At 29.0% G+C, this 21,880-nt stretch overlaps 1 protein-coding gene across 1 annotated transcript in view; it reads right to left on the bottom strand.

Annotated features, from left to right (window-relative positions):
- Positions 1 to 2,044: 2,044 nt before the first annotated feature.
- Positions 2,045 to 21,880, bottom strand: part of LOC143253980 (arfGAP with SH3 domain, ANK repeat and PH domain-containing protein-like) — a 52,979-nt gene continuing 33,143 nt past the window's right edge. Inside the window, 10 exon segments of the mRNA XM_076508658.1 lie at positions 2,045 to 2,415; positions 3,908 to 4,026; positions 8,225 to 8,304; positions 8,586 to 8,637; positions 10,131 to 10,358; positions 13,416 to 13,587; positions 14,739 to 14,873; positions 16,045 to 16,161; positions 16,671 to 16,854; positions 19,347 to 19,432. Coding sequence (XP_076364773.1) covers positions 2,215 to 2,415; positions 3,908 to 4,026; positions 8,225 to 8,304; positions 8,586 to 8,637; positions 10,131 to 10,358; positions 13,416 to 13,587; positions 14,739 to 14,873; positions 16,045 to 16,161; positions 16,671 to 16,854; positions 19,347 to 19,432 — 1,374 coding nt within the window. The 3' untranslated portion in view covers positions 2,045 to 2,214.

The raw sequence follows: 21,880 nt of genomic DNA, 5'->3' as shown, positions 1-21,880 counted from the left end.
TTTGTACACTGGTACAAAATCAAAGTTTTGCAGTTTTTTTCTATACTTGCATTTCTACCAAATCCTGAGATAAGCAATACAATTTTATTTTGCATAAGATTATTAAGTTCATGTTTTAAACAGTTAAGTCCAAAAGGTACAATCACTTTTGGATAATTTATACACACTGAAGTCTTAATACTCAATTATTTTGAATGTTTATCAGTGGTAATGTACAAAACATTAACAAATTATCTTTCAATTCATTCACTGTGATCCACATTTAAAAAAAATCTTATTAAAACAGGTTTAGAATAAATTATGGTAGTAATAAAAACACATCCTATATTTTATGTTAGAACTGGACAACAAATACTTGTGTCTTCCAAAACTTGAAATGTTTTTGTTTTGTTTTAAAAATCCTCACTACCTTACAGTTCTGAGAAGTTAAGACAGAAATGTATAAAATAATAAATGCTATAACATGTAATACTAAATTACTGGAATAACATATGCATAATATATACAATTTGTTGGACAATGTGCTTAATGAGTATTTATAGAAAGTGAAACAAGACAAAAGGATTGTTTTTTTTTACAAGACTAGGATATGAAGCTGTTTTCCAAAGCTAACAAACAAAAACTGAACTCAGAATAAAAAATAAACATATTTCAGGTAGTTATGGTTTTAAGAAACAAAATGTTATAATGGAAAATTATGGAAACTTAATAAAAACCCTCATTAGTGAGTAAGTCTTAAACTTTACAATAGAAGTTCTTTTACTTTCTCACATTTTCTTTATTATTTGCCTTACTTTGAGAAGCACCACCAAACAATATTGGTGGGGGTATTAGGCATTATTGTCATTTCAAACAAACATTATTTCTAACACCATCTGAGCCCAAACTCAAAATAGTCAGAAAAGTTTGAGAGGATTCACTTTGAACTTCTTATAAAACAGGTAACATTATGCAACTAAGCACTGTAGTGCAATGTGATTACAACAAAACAAGTGATATTTCACATAAATAAGCAATCCCTTTCATCATTATTACATATACTTCCAATATTAACAACTTTAATGCTTTTAATCAGTTTTACATTCAAACTTTCATTTTTAATTAACCTGAACTAAATACAATTACTCCCATCTAGTCAAGAGTATCAAAATGATTTAAAATAAGAAATTATATCCAAATAAATTTATTTATCAAATTACTTGCAATAAAGTAATTCATCTTCTCTGTCAGCTTCACAATCATAAAGAGCCTTACAGCAAGGCTTCAAACTGTCATGATGCTGGGAAGGTAAAATAATATCAGATCAATTTAAAAATGTTTAAAAATTTCCAATTTTTCTTAAGTATGTGCTAATTACTTTTGTTTTCACAACAAAGTAAACAAAAAAGAAATGATTATAGGAAAATATATCCCCCTACTATTTGACAACTTGTGTTTCATAGTTATTTGCTATCTGGGTAAGCCTGAGTAACATATTTTGTTTGACTTACTTTGATATCAAAATGATGTTATTAGCAGAACTAGAAAGTTTCTCCTCTCTATAAAGTACTTTCTACAGAACCAATTTATGGTTCAACCTAAAAATGTGAATACTTCACATTTTAACAATTTCAAGCTGGAATGTTCATAGTTTTATAATAAAGCTACTTCACTGCACAGTCTAGGAAGAAATTTTATGACTATGATATTAACCTTTTTTCTCTCTTAAGTTCAGTAAACTAAGATTGAAAAAAACCCTTCCTAGTTCTTAGGATCAAAAATGGTGTGAAGGAATGTTACTGTTTCCTCCAAAAAGGTATTGTACTACAGATTATTAACATCAGAAAACATACTGCCATTACAATGCTAAAACACACCATGCTGTGACTACATTTAAGACTTTTGAGAAATTCAGTCGTAACTGTAGTTTCCTACCTAAGACTGACTAAAGAGCAGTATTATTAAATGTTGGGTCAACTCAAACACCTTAGTTGACACCTTTCATTTATAAAAAAAAATAATAATAAAGAGCATAAACTCAAACAATTTTATAAACATTAACAAGCACTTTAAAAAAGGAGCAATGGCAGTTTTAGATATCTTTACAGAAGTCCATAAAAACCTCTGAAAATTCTGCCTTTATGTTGTTCCGTAGTGTAGTCCACCACTCCTTTTATGTTCCACATGTGAATAGAAACTTTGGTTTATATTAACTCTGTTTTCCTCAATTTATTATTACAGCATGTGGACAAAACTTGCTGGAAATACTCCTCTTCGCTGAGGTTCCCCTTCAATCATTCCCTCCATCCACTCCTCATCATCAGTAGTTTCACTGATTATCACAATGATCTCTCCTTCACTAAAAGATAATTCATCCTCTCTATCAGCTTCACAATCATAAAGAGCCTTACAGCGAGGCTTCAAACTGTCATGACGCTGGGAAGGTAAAATATTAGATTGTTTAACCACTAAAGTATACTTATGTATCAAGCGTAATATTTAGACTAGAAGAAATGTGTGTGTATATTTGAATAACTGCACCATAAAAGGGTTATTTCCTAAACTACACAACATTTAATGAAAATATTTTTTATTGAACATGTTGGAAAATAAGCATTATTATTATTAACAAGATTAGTAAAAAACTGTTCATCTAAAAAAAAAACAAGAGATTCTCAAAAAGTACAGAAATATGTTGAATCAAAATGCAAGTAATATATTTTCAAGTCTAAAACATTAGGGACTCTAAAACAAGTAAACAAGGCTGGAAATAGTGTCTACGTTACATTCTCAAGCTACAAGCCCCTATTTTGACTCCATGTGTATAGTACTATCAATTTAAAAATAGCTATAATTATATGAAATAGTGATATATGCTGTGGTAATAATTACTGAATACACTCACAGTTTCAGCTAAGTGTGAGGAATAATAGAAAAAAAATCACAACCACTTCTTAGTAGATACATCCTACTGGGGTAATCATTCACTGTTAAAAACTTGTTAAAATACATTGGAAGAAATCCATGTAAAGACAGCAAACTTGAGTAACAATGAACAATGGTGACTTGACTAACAATGTGCAACAGCAAAACTGGGAACCCTTCACATGACAGTTTCCAATTAACAAACTAAAAAATGCTCAAGTTGTAGTTGCTAACTAGTGCTCACACTATGAAAAAACTGAATTTTATGATATGAAGGATTTACATAATTTTTTAGTATAACAAAATTAACAAGACTGAATTAACTTTAAAAATGTTTTTTTTTTTTGCAAAATTCCTGTTCAATGCCACACTACAGAAGATATAATATGTAACAATTTTATAGCAGAGTTAAATAATAATTTGTAGCTTGAACAAACTGCCAGAATTAGATCTCCAGCACTGTTTTCTTAATTTTTTTAATCATTATTTGTATGTTTTGAAGTCTCAGTTTTTAATTACTTTGTATGCTGAATTTTTTTAATGCACAGCAATGGACAAATAGATGCCTAGAGTTTGATATAATTCCCACTGAGTGCATATAAAAGTTTATTATGAAATATGAAAAAAATTATGAAATCACTCATTTTGCTTATTTATCAATGTTTGAGTGGTCTTGTATATTGAAAAGGAAGGTTTTGAGTATTGTCTAAGGAACAAGTTTTCTTTTTAAGGTGGTTTTTGACTAAATGTTCTATTAGTTTTGAGAAAAACTTGTGCAATTCCTATTACAAACTAATATAATGATTCCTGATTACAGCAACAGATATTGTTGTGCATTTTATTAGATTAATAAAGCAAAAATTTTAAAAAACCTAGAAGATATTAAAAAAAATTGATTTTGTTTAGTTTTATTATAGGTAAAAATTAATACCCTTGAATGAAACCATAATTTTTGTTGAATAAATACATTTCATATTTCCTTATAAAATGCAGTATATAATACCTTCCTTGGTGGAGGAACTGGCACAACTGTATGACCCGACTCTGTATCTGAAGCCAAGGAAGATAAACTATCTGACGATTGTCCATTACTGAGTCTTTTCTGTTGCTGATTACTCAAACCTTTAAAACAATCATAAAAAACTCTTAATAGCTTACGAAATCAAAATAAAGTACACATACTTTATTCTTAGGTTCTTAATTAATAGTAAATTTACATATTATTACAAAAGATCGTTTACTAACTACAGATTTTACCATTTACAGACTGATATGTACAGATTTGATATCACTGCAGACCAGTTACACATTCAGTTACTTCACATGTATACATGGATTTTGTGTAAATATATAAATACAGGTGTGTAGTGTGTGTAATTTCTATATAAAGAGATATGTTGATGTACTCACAGGAAGTTGTATTACACTTTAAGAAAATGACTTACAAGATTTGATACCACGGATAATATACTTAGCACTTATATGTGTTTGATTCACAATGAGTTCCTAAACATCAGACAAGCAAACCCACTAGAAGTAAACGTATTGCTGGTGAATACGTCATAGATTTCTTCAAAGAAAGATACTTGGAATACAAGCCTGTTCAACAATGAAGAGGCAAATAATGTTTTGAAGAGGGCTTTCACTGTCCTCTATGAAGGTAGAAACATTCACACAACAGAAAATTTAGAACAGCAACAGGTTTTAAAAGTCCATCTCAAATCAATCCCTCTTCTATAAAATAAAGGTTATGGTTATAAAAGAGAACTTTTTAATTAAAAAAAAAACAGTCATACCATCAAAACTTGCTGTTTTCAAAAGAAAGATGGCTGAATTACAACATAACCAATACGTTACCTAATGTAGCTCCAATGAATTGTAATGCTTTTGACCTTTTTAAATGCAGTCTTGAAGACAATTTTCGAACACAGTGTGGGTTTTGTGGAAAAGTTTTCAAGATAAATGGTCTAAAACTGACCTTGCCATTCTTTGCAGAAGCTCATCATAATGGAAAATGCTATGTATAGCTGAGTATAAACTGAGTAGGAAACTAAGCATAACCAATGATGGAGCGAGTAGTTTCAAAGGCAACAGGAGACTTGAAATATTCTTATCAAGGGCAATTAACCTTCAGTATAAGTATGTACTGAAGTATGCAATTTAGAAGCCTTTAACAAGTTTTTAAAAGGCGGATGCTGAATAGAAACCTTTGGAATACTATTAGTTATCTTAAGAATTTATATGTTTTTTAGTTCTGTACAACTCATAAACTGTCTGACATCAATACAGCAGCCATCTTGACTTGTAACTGGAAAAAGGGGATGGTGATAAATTCCCTCATCTACAGAAAATGATCTGAGTTCAGTTAAAAGTTAACTATTTAATTCAATTTTCCATATCCTTCTGCCTCAGTTATGGGATGTTTGAAAACTGGGAAATTTATCAAAAAAGTAAGAAGACTAAGGTATATTATCATACTCAATCAGGGGTGTAGATTTTTTTACACCCGATTTGGGGGGAGATGATTTTTGCAACCACTTATGTGGACTGTTAAATTTGCAAATTGGTAATCTCTGATTACGTGAACCTGAAAGCTGTAAACATGCAGTCATAGAGTAATCTTGTTGCCACAATACTTGCATGTATACCTAGGCCTACTGACTGATACTTAGGAACTATCGCTTAGATCAAAATGCTTAGAAGCACGCCGATATTAAAGATGTACATTTCAGCTACTGAAAAAGCCTACATCTAGGCCTAATTATGTAATTCGATTGATAAGAACACGAGAATCACAAGAACAAACATACAATTTGTAGGCCTGTGATGCAATAAAACAATTCAACAGACCAAACTGTAGGGGGAAGGGATGATTGTATGCACCATATCCCCCACCTAAAATGAAGGGGGGGGGGATGTATATCCCCATTGGCCCATGAACTACGACCCTGTACTCAATTCATTTTATGAAGAATCACTTAATGCTAAAAACAGAATTATAATGATTATTAGCTTTTGCCTTTTTATAACAATAAGTTTTCTTTTTAAAAATATTATGTTTTTTGGGACTACTGTTTTAAGCTGCATGTACATGTCTTGTAGTGTATCCAGTAAATCATACACTAGTTCACCATGGTTTATTATGTTAACTAAACCAAAAACTGGATTTTTCATCAGTGACAAAAAAAAAGTGAGTGTTTTCTAAAAAAAAAGGATTTTTTTCTAGGAAGTACTGCACAAAAAAGTGTGGTGATTGTGCTCTTGAACTGCAAGAAACTTTATATCAAAATATTTATGAAATTTACTGTAAACTAATGTTTTTATACATTAAAAGTGTTACCATTTATTAAAAAAACAAGTTTTTAATAACCCCAGTTTCTCAGTACTACATTTAAAAATCAGATCAATAAATGTTATCAAACTCTCACGTACAGTCTTAGCAAAAGTCATGTTCTTTTATTTAAAATTGTATTATATTATAAAGAAATGGTTGTTGCACATGTTGCAGCTATTTTTCTAATTAACCAAAATCTTGAGAACCAAAAGTGTGAAATTTTTATAAATTTTTGTTTATGGTGTCATTGAACAGATGGCACAGGAGTTATGGTTACATCCATTGATACTGACACATTTGCTGTGTCCATTGTAATAAGATTATTGTCACTAAATTTTAAATTAATTTTACTGTTTTCATGCAATTTTATATTCTGAGGTAAATAGCATAAAAAATAAGTCAGCTAGTGATATTTTCATTTTTTAGTACAAATGATAATATGAATCCACTTACGAAAAAATATTAAGAAATAATTATGCTATAATGACTGAAAGTATACCATATTTTACACTTAAAGAAAACTCATCCAGTTGATTTCTTACATACATGTTGACAATATCTTCTTCCATATTTTTTTTATTTAACTAAATAAAAACTTTCAGTAAAAATTTCAGCATCAGAATTTGGATATTTTACTTAAAGCATCTCTCTCTTCAAGTGTGTTAAAAAAACCCTAAGGTGTCACGTGTACACCTGTGTGCCAAATTGAAGATTAAAATAAAAATAATAAAATTATCTCAATTTCAAAAAGATTTTAAAATCAACATTTTGCAACATTTATTAAGTATATTCACAATGAAAAATTAACACCATGTTCAAACCTAGGTTCCTGCACAGCACTTAGCAATTTCACCTTGAAATAAATTTTAAAAAAATTTCTTTAGAATTTTGCTGCCTATCCCAAAAGTAGATTTATATTTGCTTAAAAAATTATTTTTTAAGAATATAAACATTTATGTATTATTTTTCATATTATCCTATGTTTTCACTGACTTTTATTAGTAAAGCCTTGCATTCTCACCCTTTTACAACCTCAAAACACCTAATCTAAACTCTGGATAATGAAGAATTACTTTGAAATTGCTATAGGTAAAGTTTAAATGTCATTGGACATAGCATATTAAACTATGTGCAGCAAGTTTAAGTCATTAAAGTGGTACAAGAACACCAGACTCTTATGGAAAGTTCAGAAGATTCAAGAACAAATCACAGTTCTGGAAACTTAATTTATTTAGGTATTATTTGTATTTGAGAAAATTTGTGTTAAGTTATATTTGTTTAAAAGCTGTGGAAACATTTCTGTAATACAAATCATCAGGTAGATCTGGTTAGGTTTAGAGAGCACAGTAGATTATAGCAGAATATTACAAGGACTCAAATCTTTATTTATTGAACATTATTAAGTTCATTGCATTTAAATAATGCACATACAAAAAACATTTTATCAGTAAACTACATTAATTAGATATAAATTACTGTTGACTAAGAACTTTGTTAGTACAAATACTGTAACCCAGTTTGACCTGACAATTTTGAAAGTCACTGATCAATATTTGTCAATTTTGGGGGTACTTGTAATGATTTATAGCCACAAATGGTGACAGCAGTAATTGACAAAATAAAGAATAAAAAGAAATATGTCAATGAATATCCACCTAGCTGAAACTGATTGGAAATATAAACAAAACAGAGCTTGTAACAAAAAGTTTGGAAATATCAAAACATACATAAAATTAAGAAAAATTAAACATTTTTGTAAGCAGTAAAAAACAAATACTAGTTAGAAAGTTCATTCAAAGTCTTATTCAATTTGGTTAGGTGTTTCCTCTGTGAGAGAGAAAAAACTAAGGGACATCAACAAAATGTTTCTGGTGTATCAGGATTAATATCAGGACACATTAATCACAAGGTTAAAAGTGGATTGAAAATCAAAAGAAAAAGAAAATTATGCATCACTATATAAGAGTTTGAAATTTATTTACTCACTAGGTTGTCCTGAAGAAGGAGGAGGCCATTTTGGTTTGTGAATAGAACCATAGACCTGTGATGATGCTCTTTCTGAAGTACTATGTTTTAAAAAACATCAACAAAACAAAGTCAGGCAACACAAATATTTCACACATGAATTTACATACTCATATATTTATATTAATCCAAAAACTTAAAAGCTGCTTTCACTTAATAACACAATACATTTGTTTCACTAAGATAAGACTGTAAAATACATTAAAAACTGAATTCTGATCACTAGAGTAGTTTTTAATACAGAGTACCTAAAATTTAAAACAAACATATAACGATGAGGTGTCCCTACAATTCCAAACTACATGTTCCTTAAAGTTTTTACCTTTTCAATGAGGGAAACTGTGGATTTTTTGGAAGCACCTGCTTAGCTCCAACTGTAAAATAACTTATGTAAGTGTCAAGAATATATGAAGTAACAATTACCAGAGTTTTAAATATTTAGGTAAACAATTACACATTTTCACAATGTTATCTCTCAATAATTTTAGCCTAACATACTTTACCCAAGAAAACCAATATAGATTATTACTATCCTAACACTTAAAAATTAGAAAAGTTATATTATTATGTAAAAAAACTAACCCTTTCATCAGCTGGATAGATCTCTAAAATATAGCTTTTTAAACACCAGATTCTGATTGTCATCAGGAAATGATTAATCAAGAAACAGAGCTTTGATATAATTGATGTGAATTTAAACCTAATTATCAACCATAATATTCATTAGGCTCACCCTTAATATGTAAATTGTAAGAAATTAACCAAAAACTGTTCACTAGACATGATTCCTTCAAAAAGTGATGTTAACATTATGTTTAAGCTGCAATGTTCATTACAATACTTCATAAACATCTAAATACAGCAATCATCACTAGCAGACACATAACACTAAAACTAAAAACTGTAACTTGTATACACTTCATTCACACTTGAGTTGTAGCTAATCAAACCCACTACAATTATGTAATCTTTATCATAAAATTTTATTTAAAATTAATACCAAGATCATTTTATGCAACATGAACAAAGAAATAGCTCTAACCATTCAATAATACATGATGGCACCATAATATACTTTGGAAAAAAACAGTCTTTATCTCAAACATTAAATTATACAATATGCATTCTAAAATTTAAAGGTTAATAGCTACTTCACAAATTTTATGGTATATTTTAAAACATTTTAGAAAAAAAACGATTTTATTTCAGACAGATTGACATTTACAAATGGTAACATTTATCAACCAAAAATTAAAAGTACCTTCAGAATTAATGATGTTCTTAAACAAATTAGAAATTTTCTCACAATCAGTTACTTACATGATCCAATTATTTTTGCTTCAGTGCAGAAGCACCCAGATACTCAAGTGAGTAAAACTTGTATAATTAATTTAAATATAATTAAATTATACAATCATACAGTTCTAAGCCTAATAATAAATATCAGCATTAAGAATAAAAGAACAAGTATAACACAATGACGTAATATATATAAACTGAACTTGTAAATAACTAACGTGTTACTTAGGTAAAACAACCTTCAATCTATTATTTAGTGTATAACTGGAGAAATTTGAAAGTGCTTGAAAATTTGGATGTTTAAATAAACTTGAATTATATATGAAGTATCAGTCTGAAAATACTTTTTCTCCCTTCATTGAAATTTCTTTTTAAAAAATGGACATTTTATATTTACAGTCGACAAAATGGTATTTCATCATCATTCAAATATTCATCACTGATCAAAACTTTGTTCAGTACAAAATTTTTCACCCAAAGAGAGAGAACAATTTTAGCTTTTTTTAACTTTTAGGAAAGGTATTTATATAATGTCTACGTAAATAATATGAATAACTGAAATCTTTACCTAAATGAGCACCCACTGGTGTCTGTTGTCCCCGACTAGTGGCCACATTGTGATTGCTTGTGGACATGAAGTCAGTTGAGTGATTGCGTTTGTGTACTGCACTTGATGGAGACTGAGAAAGACCTGGATCAGAAGGTGTGCGAGTGTGGCAAACAGTACCTGAAGCAAGACTAGGAGGAGGGGGAGCAGCTCTTTTCTTCATACTACCATTAGAGTTCAACCCTGGAACTAACAAGAGTAATGGACTAAGCAGTCAGTATTTTTACATAATTACCTTACTGTACACAACATGCTAATTGTCTTTCATATACAGTCATATAACAAATGTTTGTGTTTAAAAAATATCTATCATATTACTTAAAAAAATCTTATTTGTCTTCCACTGTTTTATATAAGTAATGAATGACTAGCTGAGTGTGTAGTATCCAAATACTTTTGATGATACAGGTATTCACGTCTTGATTTTATGTTAATTTACATTCATTCATTTCATACATACACACATGCATGCATGCACATACATTTGTTATTTATAGTTTCATTTCTGTAGTCACAGGATTAATTCATAGCCTGCCTTTATGGCTAGATTATTTTTTTCATTGTTTCACTATTTTTGACATTGTGAGAATCACACATGATCCAAAAAACACTCCAGCTAAAAAGTTCAAAGCTTGCCAGAAATAAAAACATCAACCATTTCCAGCCTGGCTCTTCAAGGCTTTACAGGAGGAAAAATGACAATATCAAGTTATAAAACATTTTGTCTGATTCCTCCCCTCATATTACCCCTCAAAATATTATGGTAAAAAATATTCATATTTTCTACTTTTGTTTGTTATATTAAAATTTTGTTTTGGGTCAAGTAATCATACAAAATTGAAATTAGTAGTCCTAATTACCAATTTTTACATCCTTTTGTGATTATTACTTTTGTTAAACTTTCTGCCTGCACAGAAAAAATATGTCACAGTATGATACAAAGCCAGACATAAAAATATTTTCAATGAGTATGTTGCTTGTTTTTACTTGGATAGTTTGATTAAAAAAAAAGGAAAATTTTGAAAAATTCAAATTTCAGTAGCAAGTTTTGTTTCACAATTTAAGTTTCTGAAGCTGAAAATGTTATAAATATATCATATTAAACTTGGAATTATTTTTCTTCTTGTAATCTAGTTGCTGTAAAATTCCTTTTTTTTTCCCATGATATGGAATGTAAGTTTTCAAACATTCAATTAACACATCACAAAACTTGGTCCAAATCCTTTGTTTGTAATGGTTTAAGTTATTAATGATTATTTTTTATTCCTTTTTATCCTACTAAAAAGTAACAAATTAACTTAATAGGTTTTCATACATGTTTATATTCTTGGTTTAAAGCAATTGCTTTGGTAGATCATTTTTGGCAAACAAGAACTCTCACTGTAGTAACCTGGCACCCAGAGATGAAGGTAATAATTAGTACAGTAAAGTGAATAAGTTTTTTTGTGAATGAGGTTTAACTTTAAGAAGAGATAGTGAGAATAATGGTGACTTTAAAAATGGAAACTTTCTCAAAGCTACGAAAGTTTTGGAGAAATTCAACCCATTTACAGCAAAGCATCTGGAGTCATGAGGCAATCCAGGATGTGGATGCATATCCTGTCATCCACAACTCATGAAGAAAGACTCTCCTTTTAATGGGGGATGGGAGTTTTCAAGGCAATTTCCAATGAAGTGTTGTAAGGTACTTCACTATAATCATCAATTCATCATCAGATGTTTCCAACTGTATCATATTTTACTACATGAGTGAAGAAGCAGTAACTGAAGAGCTATTCCTCTAACAAGAGTCAATAAGTATTTATACAAGCAATTTAATGGCCAATGTAGAACTGGGAAATGTTGAAGGAGATATACAAGAAGCAACTGGACAGTCATACAACAAATCAAATGCCCAGAAAATGCAGTGGCCTACAGACTTCTCTAAAAAACAAAAATGAGCACATATGCTGTGTTCTGTCTGCATTCTCTGAACTTGGTAGGACTCAATACTGTTAAAAGCTGTCAGTGTGCTTCCAACTTTTTTTTTTTTGTCTTTCTTCAGCTTCTATACAATTTCTGCATTTCTTCTGCACACTGATGGGAGAAGATATTGTTCAGGTCTCACATGAAAAAAAGATAAGTCTGTTATGTTTAATATGTATCATTGACAGGAGGACAGGAATACCAAGTTGAGTCTTTTATCCCAGACATTGACAAGGTGACTGTATTTTGTCCTGTATGTACCTCATCATGCATGCTTACCTAATTGATTTGGACAATTCTTTCCCAAAAGAGATGGTGCACTTCTCTAAGTTCATAGAATATGACATCACCCCCTTTCAACACAAGAATGCCTACAAGTTATTCAATGCAACAAGCTCAAATCTGTCTTTCATAATTTGTAAGTAGCATTCTGGATTTATCCAAGTCGTCACAGATTTCCTTTGTGTAATCACTAAACCCTCCTAAATACATTTCAAATGTATTTTTCCAGTAAAACCTACCTTAATTAAAAATGGAATCAATCAATTTGACCAACCTCATAATCACACACAAAAAAGAAATAAATCTAAATCACCCTTTTTTTCTCTCTAAGATGACTTCAAGTTGTAACATGAAACTACATTTGTTTATCCTAAGTAACCTAAACTTGTAACAGTATAAGCCTATTCATGATTAAATGTTATTGTTTTATTGTCCTTTTGATTGCCCTTTAAATGATTTCTAAGTACTAGCCATGCCATTTTAAGTTGTAAGTCATTCTTGGTACGTGCAGCTCATGTTAATGTTATCGAACTACATTACCCATATGCTGTTTGTGTGCTTGCCTTGTACCTCAAGAAACCATTTTAGGATATTATCTTTTATATTACCTAATCTACTTTTAACTAACCTAAAAAAATCCTAAAAACCTAATTATGTGAATAATGCACATTTAATTTCTTACTCTTCCAAAGGGCAGTTGAAAAACAGAGAAGACAAGATATTTAGAGAAAATATGAAATATATGTCATACTAAGAGAAATTTTGGATTTTTTAAAAATATTTCCTTGTAGAATTAGTAACTTACTACTTATATACTATTAAAATTTGTATTGTTAACTAAGACTTTAGCTAACAATACCAATTAGCATAACATAAACAAAAAGTAGGTTAATAAAAGTTTCAACATAAGGCATTAAACCTATCTGTCATGCATAGTAATAGACACTTGGGGTGAAAGAGAACTCATCTTTATTAAGATTTAAACTTATATGCACTAACCCATGGGCTTTTTGCTTTGAGGTGGAGGTGGTGGAGGCATGATACGTGGTGCAGGTACTGGACTTTGTTTTGGCCCCTCACATATCAATGCAGATATTTTGGGTGGGGAGTCATTCCCTATAACACTGGAAGGTCGAGAATGGCATCGCCTTTCAGGTGTAGTTTGGTTGCCCTACAAGGAAAAAAAGTTGAAAAACAAAAACTGTTTTAGGGAAATAATACTAAATTCTTATGATAAAATTAAAACTTTTGCTGTGTATTTTTAAAAACAATAAACATTTAAGTTGAAAGGTATACTATAGATTCACATAAAATATAGTACAAAACTAAAATATCTGCATATGTCATACAATGTTAGCAGTAACAACAAAATATCTAATTTTGCTGATATACTACTGATCACACAAAAAATACAACATAATAAAGAAAAAGTGCTTACACAAAATATATTACAATTTATGTTTCATAAAAATCCTATTGCTTTGATCATTTAAACTCAAACCTCAAACTGTAAAGCAAAAAGAAAAATCCTATCTCTTAAAAAAAGAAAAAAAGAACATTATAACTTGTTTTTCATAGCACTTTTCAACAGTTGAAAAATATTATTTACAATCACAGTAAAACAATATTGTTACAAATGACTAATTTCAAAATTTTAAGGCATACAAACCAATAACTGACATGCATGAGAAATTATTAATCACTAGAGAGTAAAAGAATAAACAAACACAATGAAAACAATATTAATGTTTCACTTAAGTTTATATATCACATCACAATTCATTTTCAGGCAACAGCACAGCAGGCTTGAAATAAACAAGTAACAAATTAAAAAAGCATCGTACGGAAGTGAAAAATATATTTTCATCAAGAACACAGTATAGTAAAGTTCAGTACAAACAGGTAAAGCATATGGAAGTTCTTTCATGCCACTTACTTGAATTACTGTTGAAGAAATAAGACAGAAAAACATTATATGATTAAAAATGAAAATAACACATTCGAGGATAGTTTTCTTTTTCTTTTTTTGGAAAGGGCTGTGGTTATGCAGGAAGAGCCAATGTTAGTTGTAACTAATCAAGCAACTCACTCAGGGAAACACTGGCACAAATATATTACCCAATTTGAAAGTGATGATTTGTCCTTATATAATACTATTTTGATTTATTCTGTTGCTGTAAACTGCATGGGTTTTAATCCTTTTGTAATATAATTAGTACTGAACAACACATGCTATGGTTTCTGCTGTAATCCAAAATTCCTGAATTGTAGCAGAAAAAGTTTCATTCCAAGGGCTGAGAGGGGATTTATTAATATGTTTACCAATGGAGTGAGTATGACTCTTTCTCCAAAGTTTCTCTGTTCAAGTGCAGAAAGAGAGAATTTTCTGATGTAGTTGTCTAGCCTGCTTGTCCCATTAACCAAGTGTTTAAAAGAACCCATGGTAAATAACCGATACTGAAACATACAAGACGATATCAGTGTAAAAGTAAAAATAATCCACAATTTCTTTTCTAACTATCAAGTGATGATATAATCAATGAATAAAAATAAAAACCCTTTCAGAAACATTCTTAATTTACATACTATGTCAAAAATGAGAGATAAATTTAAAGTTGCTTCTTCGTTATCCAAGTTTCTCCTTTCCACAAATAAGTTTAATTTTAACGAAAGCATAATAATGTATGGATGATTAATGGTAACACTTTTTAACTTTATATAATTCTTTTATGATTGTTAAAAATTATAATTTTAGTCATTTTTGCAATTCTCCATGTCCACGTAACAACTAATAAATGAAATAGTCAAACTGTCCAAAACATAAAAACAAAATAAATCAAATATATTTCTACACTGACAGCAAACATTTTGAATATTGAAATAAGTAAAAAAATTCAATTTATTTTCTAAAGTGATAAAAAACAACTAAATTTACTAAACTACTAAGTACTACTACCATGCACAAACACATTCAGTGTTACTTTTCATTTACTGATAAGAATGTTTAACATTATTCATAAACTGAACATTTTCACATGTACAGATAGGTTTTGCCACAACACCAGAACACAATTTTCAGTAATAAAATTAGTAAACATTGTATTTTAAAACTATGGAGACAATCTTCTCTTTTGGAAATATATATTATTGTCTTAATATTTTTGAACAGACTGTGCTACATAATAATAGCTTTGATATCATGGTAATAAAAGCTCACACTTCCTGTAGTTTAAATTGCTTTTTAAAACATAAGAACATTAATTATATTTGTAGCAGATAACTGTTGTGTATGTTTTTGGTATTAAGTAACTGGGCTGGTACAATGTAAGTCATAGTTTAGGAAAGACTGACTAAAGCACTAGCATATCTAAGTTCTGAAAAAAAATTAAAGTTGGGTGACAATAAATACTATATCTTAGTTTATTCCAACAACTTGGTTTAAAATTACATGAATATTAGTTAACTTGTACAAATTAATTACTTTATCAAATAAATGCACTTCCTGTCATTACAAAAAGCAATATCACTGCATTTTATATATAAATATATACATATAGTTCACATAGAAAAAATTATATCACCAAAACATATTTTACTTAACATTAAAAAGAACTGTTTTTGTGTTGACCTTTTCATCAGCACCATCTTCATCACTTAAGTCAGTAGAGCCATCTTCATGTGTTAAACGCCAATCAATGTTCACATTTTCAAACATAGTTTTCTTGTTCTGAAGAGCATGTTCAAGCTTTGCAAGATGGGGAGCAAGAGAGAAACAAACTGAATATCAATACCTTGAGACAGTTACAACAAAACTAAGGAAAACACCTACTTATAACACTGCAACATGTTCTAGTGCACCATGAAATTATAAACTTCAAAATATAAGAAAATGTCTTTAAAAATATTTTATAAATATAAAAAAAAACAATTATTGCACTGTTTTGAAAAATTGACTTAAACTATACAGACAGCACATCTATAAATAAAATATGAAATTATTGTACAAGTAGTCTAATAACATATCTAGTGGGAAACATTTTGGCAATAAAGTTAGAAAAACAACTTTTACTCTGCAAATTATAATAAAAACTTTTATTTTATCTGAGATTTTGTCACTTCAGATCCAACGAAGCCAGAAGTACAAGAACTTTATATGAAAATAGTATAAAATGTGATTATACTAGTTTAATATTTTATTGTTGTATCTTTTGTTTATCTCAATTTCATAAAAATGTTTGTTTTAAATGTACTCACCAGCTCTACACAAGTGTGAAATTTCTTTTCTCTGGCTATATCCAGTGGAGTTTTTCCCTCAGAGTTTTCTATCTGTGGATTGGCCCCACATCTCAAAAGTAATTTCATACATTCAGTTTGATTCTGTAAAGTGCTTACATGTAAGGGTGTATTGCCATGCTTGGTCTGTTTGTCTATACTGGAACTGTGAAAACAAATGTCAGTACAGTTAATATAGAATCTTAAAGGCTCAACAACTTGCAATGAATTTATAAACGTTCAACTTAAATCTTCACATTGAATTTTATAAACATAGTAGACTTAGTTAAACTAGTTCTCTTAATAAAATTATTAACTTTATATATATACACATATATAAACACATTTCTTTATACTCAGAACTATTCATTGTTTCTTTTCTGATGAATAATTGTCATAACAAAATTTGAAAAATAAAAATTCACACACACACACTACACACTTAAAAATAATTCAATTAATCCATACTATGACTCTTGAAAAACATAACAAGATGTAACCAGATATCTATGCCTAATGCAACAACTACTATATTATTAATTTGTTTGCTTGTTTTTGAACTTCATGCAAAGCTATGCAAGGGTATCTGCACTAGCCATCCCTAATTTAACAGTGTGAGACTAGAGGGAAGGCAGCTAGTCATCACCACCCACTGCCAACTCTTGGGCAACTTTTTTGCCAAAAAATAGTGGGATTGACCATCACATAATGCCCCCACAGCTGAAAGGGCAAGCATGTTTGGTGTGACTGGGATTTGAAACCACAACCCTCAGATAACAAGTCGAATGCCTTAGTCCACCTGGCCATGCTGGGCCTATATTATTAGTATACTACTATGACAAAGGAAGTATACAAGTATAACTGACATAATAGTATCAATATTTCCATGGAGAATTGGTTCAAAATTACAATACTATTATTATAAAACCTGGCCATTCAAAAACCTATGTGATAATTGAAAGGGAATTATTTTTTTAATGAAATAAGTAAATAGTAGGTTTTTAAAACAGAACCCTAACAACATCTATTTCATACAGATAATGCCATTTCTTTTGAACATTCTATAAGTTCTTTACTTTTAATTAAATTATATTATTTTGAATATTATTACACTTATTAATGTCAAAATATATAAAAACAATGACTTTTCTGTACATGTACTAAACATTAAATCAAAACAGGTACTGCATAATTCAGACCTTTTGTCTTTTAACTTTTACACCAACAGAACTTTACATTGAAATCTAACAAAAACTGTACCATTTTAAAACTTTTGATACTAAAAAAAGTATTAATGAAGCATTTTGAATGATACTTTAGTTTCTCATAAAGTTAGTAAGAGATTTTGATATGACTTTTAACACACCAGTTATATGAAATTTGCATGTAATATCTAAACTGTCTATACTGACGAATTATAATGAATAATTATATTTCCACAGTCACCTCCAAAATCTAGGGTACTATTCATATCCCACATTATAGCCTGTCATGTGGGGAACCTTTTGATTCGTGCAGGGTTTTTCTATTTTTGTTTGGTCTTGTTTTTGTTAATCAAAAATTATTGTTGCTCAGTGGTTTGGATTTGGTGTTTTTAACACAGTCCTTCCTTTTGATTTATTTTGCTTGACTGTTAAATATTATACACACACACATGTATATATAAAAAGAACTTCACTGTCAATAATTATAACCATATCAGTTTAATTACATCAAATGAGGGTGAAAATAGGGTGTTAACAACATCTTTTGAAGTAATATTTTCTAAATGATATTTCTGTACAAATATTATGTATAACACATACAAATTTGCTTGATTCCAAAAAACACTAATATTATAAAACTGCCAATAAAATTTACAAAAAGATTTAAGATAAATATAACAATTATATCATAAAACTTTGTTTTAAAGTAATATATGATAGTAAACAATAAACATGAATCTGTTCTTTCGTCAATTAACACTGCACTAAAGTACATTTAACACATTCAAATTCATGTTTTTATATCATCAACTGTAATGAAATATAAACAAAAAAACTATGTTGTGGTAAAAAATGTTTTTATCATGTTTTTGATATAAAAGAGCTGACCGTATGTATTATAGAACACCTTTTAATCCAATGCAATCTTCAAATTTCAAAAACTAACCTTTTATGTAGCTGTCTATATATGAATGTTCATTATGTTTTATTTGTAAATACAATGGATTATTATCACATGTAATAGGATTAAACTTCTTGATGAAATGACTGTATAATCAAGTAGTCTCATGAAAAATAAGTATCTGTTTTACTAATAAGAGATACATGCACAAACATAATGAAGTAACTGAACAACTTTTTGACTTTAATAAGTATATGATACTTGACTTTAAACAGCTAGTGATCCTTATTGGGTACTTAAAACAAGCATTAAATGATGAAAAAAGGATTTTAAATACATTTCATATCATGCTTTAAATAATTATTATTTCCCTTTGCTTCACATCTGGATCCTTCAACAACAGACTTACTCAGATTTCAAACCTTAGTTGAAAACTTGATGTCTCCTGTTACAACAATTTACATGTTTATATTTTTAAACATTTTTGCATGTCTGTAACTAATTATTTAGTACTTCTTTCTGTGTTATCTGTATCACAACAATGGCTCTCACCTATTTTGTACAAGAAAATCAACTACATGGAGAGATGTTCCATCTTCCTGAGTAACAGCAACATGTAGACTAGTTTCACCTGTTTTCTGAAATATTATAAGATGAAAAGCAACAATGCCATTTATTTTGTAAAACATTTATCCATGTTTAACTAATATTTCTGGTAAATTCTATAACTAGCTAAAGAACATACACTATATGCAAAATGGCAAATCATTATGTTTGCTACAAAACATAATTAATTGTAATAATATCTACAAAAGTTTGAAAAAGGTGCAGAAAAAAATCAATCTAAAAGAAGGTTTTGGATGAGTGAAATATTTCCTAGATGTTCTTGATTTATCCACAAGGCAGATCTGTAACAAGTGTGTAAAATAAAACAATGTTCTTATTAACCAACTTTCTTACACAGAGTTCCATCACTTTATTTATACAAAAAAGAAGCAATCATAAGACAAGTACTTTAGATCAATCACATTGTAATTTCAAAGTAAGCAAGCTTAAAGAACTGAGTGATTTACAACATATGCTCAGACTGAATGGTTACCCAACCAGTTTTATTTTAGATACAGTTAAGAAGACTAAATATATATTGAAAAAAAGTAACACTACTTTTAAACAGGAAGACAAATGTAAGTTTGTCTTGGGTTATCCCTTACAGAAAAAACAACAATTAGCTGTTTAATAAACAAGCTTACCTATAAAAACTGTACAAAGATTAGATAAGCTACATAAACAAGAGTTAATATGATTAGCATCAAATATATGGAAGAAAGGGATAAATGTACAGTATACAATACAATTTACAGAATAACTCGTAAAATATGAAATGTATTTTACATTAGTGAAACATCTCTTGTATTACATGATAAACTTATTGATATGCAAGGTCTTTGAATCAAATGAAGTAAATAATGAGTGTGATAGATGGTCATTACTTAGAAAAGCATGTCAGACAAATATTCTTTGAGCAGAAATTCTGGGAACAGCTGATGCTTTTCCAGATCTTAAATACAAAGAAGCTTCCTTGAGCTCAAAATTCAAGTCACAAATCAATCAAGATAATGGATACACAATATGCTATAATATTTTTTCCATGTTTATATTACCAATATTTAACTTTTTGGCATCTAATATATAAATATTAAGGTCTATATTATTATTAATAATTTGTTTTAATTTTACATGCTTGGTCATCATCAAAATAAATATTACTGTACACATTATTTCATCTTCTAGATTTTTGTTACAGTATAGAATAAATTTAAGGTTTAAGACTTGTTACAGTATATAATATAATTTAAGGTTTAAGACTTGTTACAGTATATAATATAATTTAAGGTTTAAGACTTGTTACAGTATAGAATAAATTTAAGGTTTAAGACTTGTTACAGTATAGAATAAATTTAAGGTTTAAGACTTGTTACAGTATAGAATAAATTTAAGGTTTAAGACTTGTTACAGTATAGAATAAATTTAAGGTTTAAGACTTGTTACAGTATAGAATAAATTTAAGGTTTAAGACTTGTTACAGTATAGAATAAATTTAAGGTTTAAGACTTGTTACAGTATAGAATAAATTTAAGGTTTAACACTTGTTACAGTCACTATGAGCCAACCAGCTTAAGTGGAAGGTTATTTATGAAGACATACAAACAAAAAATTACCAAAATTTAAAATAATTTTCTTCAAAATATAAGAGAATTTTAAGAAAAAAGTTAAATGCATTAATAACAATAATAAGAGAAATAACAGTAATATATTATCAATAGGATGGTAAACTATTTCTAAGATGTCAAGTATTTATAGTGATAAAAGTCACTAGAATGTCAATGATGACTTTTTGAAACTTAAGTTGATAATTTGTTGGAAAGAAATAATATTTAAAAAATGAAATTATGAATTGTTAAGACTTTCACAAATAATACAGGACTCTGAATGTATTTAATTCAAGTGTTAATAAGCTCAAGATAAAAATCACATATTTTCATACTGGTATTAGAAAATTTTCCCAGCAATCATAGTAGGGTTAAAATACATCCTTTATTTAAGGAAGGTTTGATCATTGAGGCTAATAATTACCAATGAATTTCATGATTTCACAGAATGAACATGCCATTTAATGGGAATTTAATTAAAACTGAATAACAGGGCTGAAAGAACATTTTTTAATAGGCAGAAATAGATGGGGTATCATGTACAAATTTTGCAAATCATGGTATAAAAACTGTATGCATACGATGGAAAAGTTTAATCATCAGTAGTTCTTGTATATATTTTACTGGTATGTTTGACTGCTTTTTTTCATTAAATGTTTTCTGTATAAATCAGTAAATAACACTGTATGTTACAAAATCATAAATACAGTAAAAACTTATAATCCAAAGTGAAATCTAGTATCAAATACTCAAATTAAAATAACTAACCTATTATTGTAACCATAATGTAATTAACTGCCAGGATCATACGATTACACATATGCCATTTAATTTTGCTTCATTTATAACTGACTTGATTATTAAGGTTGAATAAAA

Source organism: Tachypleus tridentatus, chromosome 6 (assembly GCF_004210375.1).
Source record: "Tachypleus tridentatus isolate NWPU-2018 chromosome 6, ASM421037v1, whole genome shotgun sequence".
Lineage (NCBI taxonomy): Eukaryota > Metazoa > Arthropoda > Merostomata > Xiphosura > Limulidae > Tachypleus > Tachypleus tridentatus.
The sequence above is the reverse complement of the archived record's forward strand: the minus strand, read 5'-3'. Positions and strand labels throughout refer to the sequence as shown.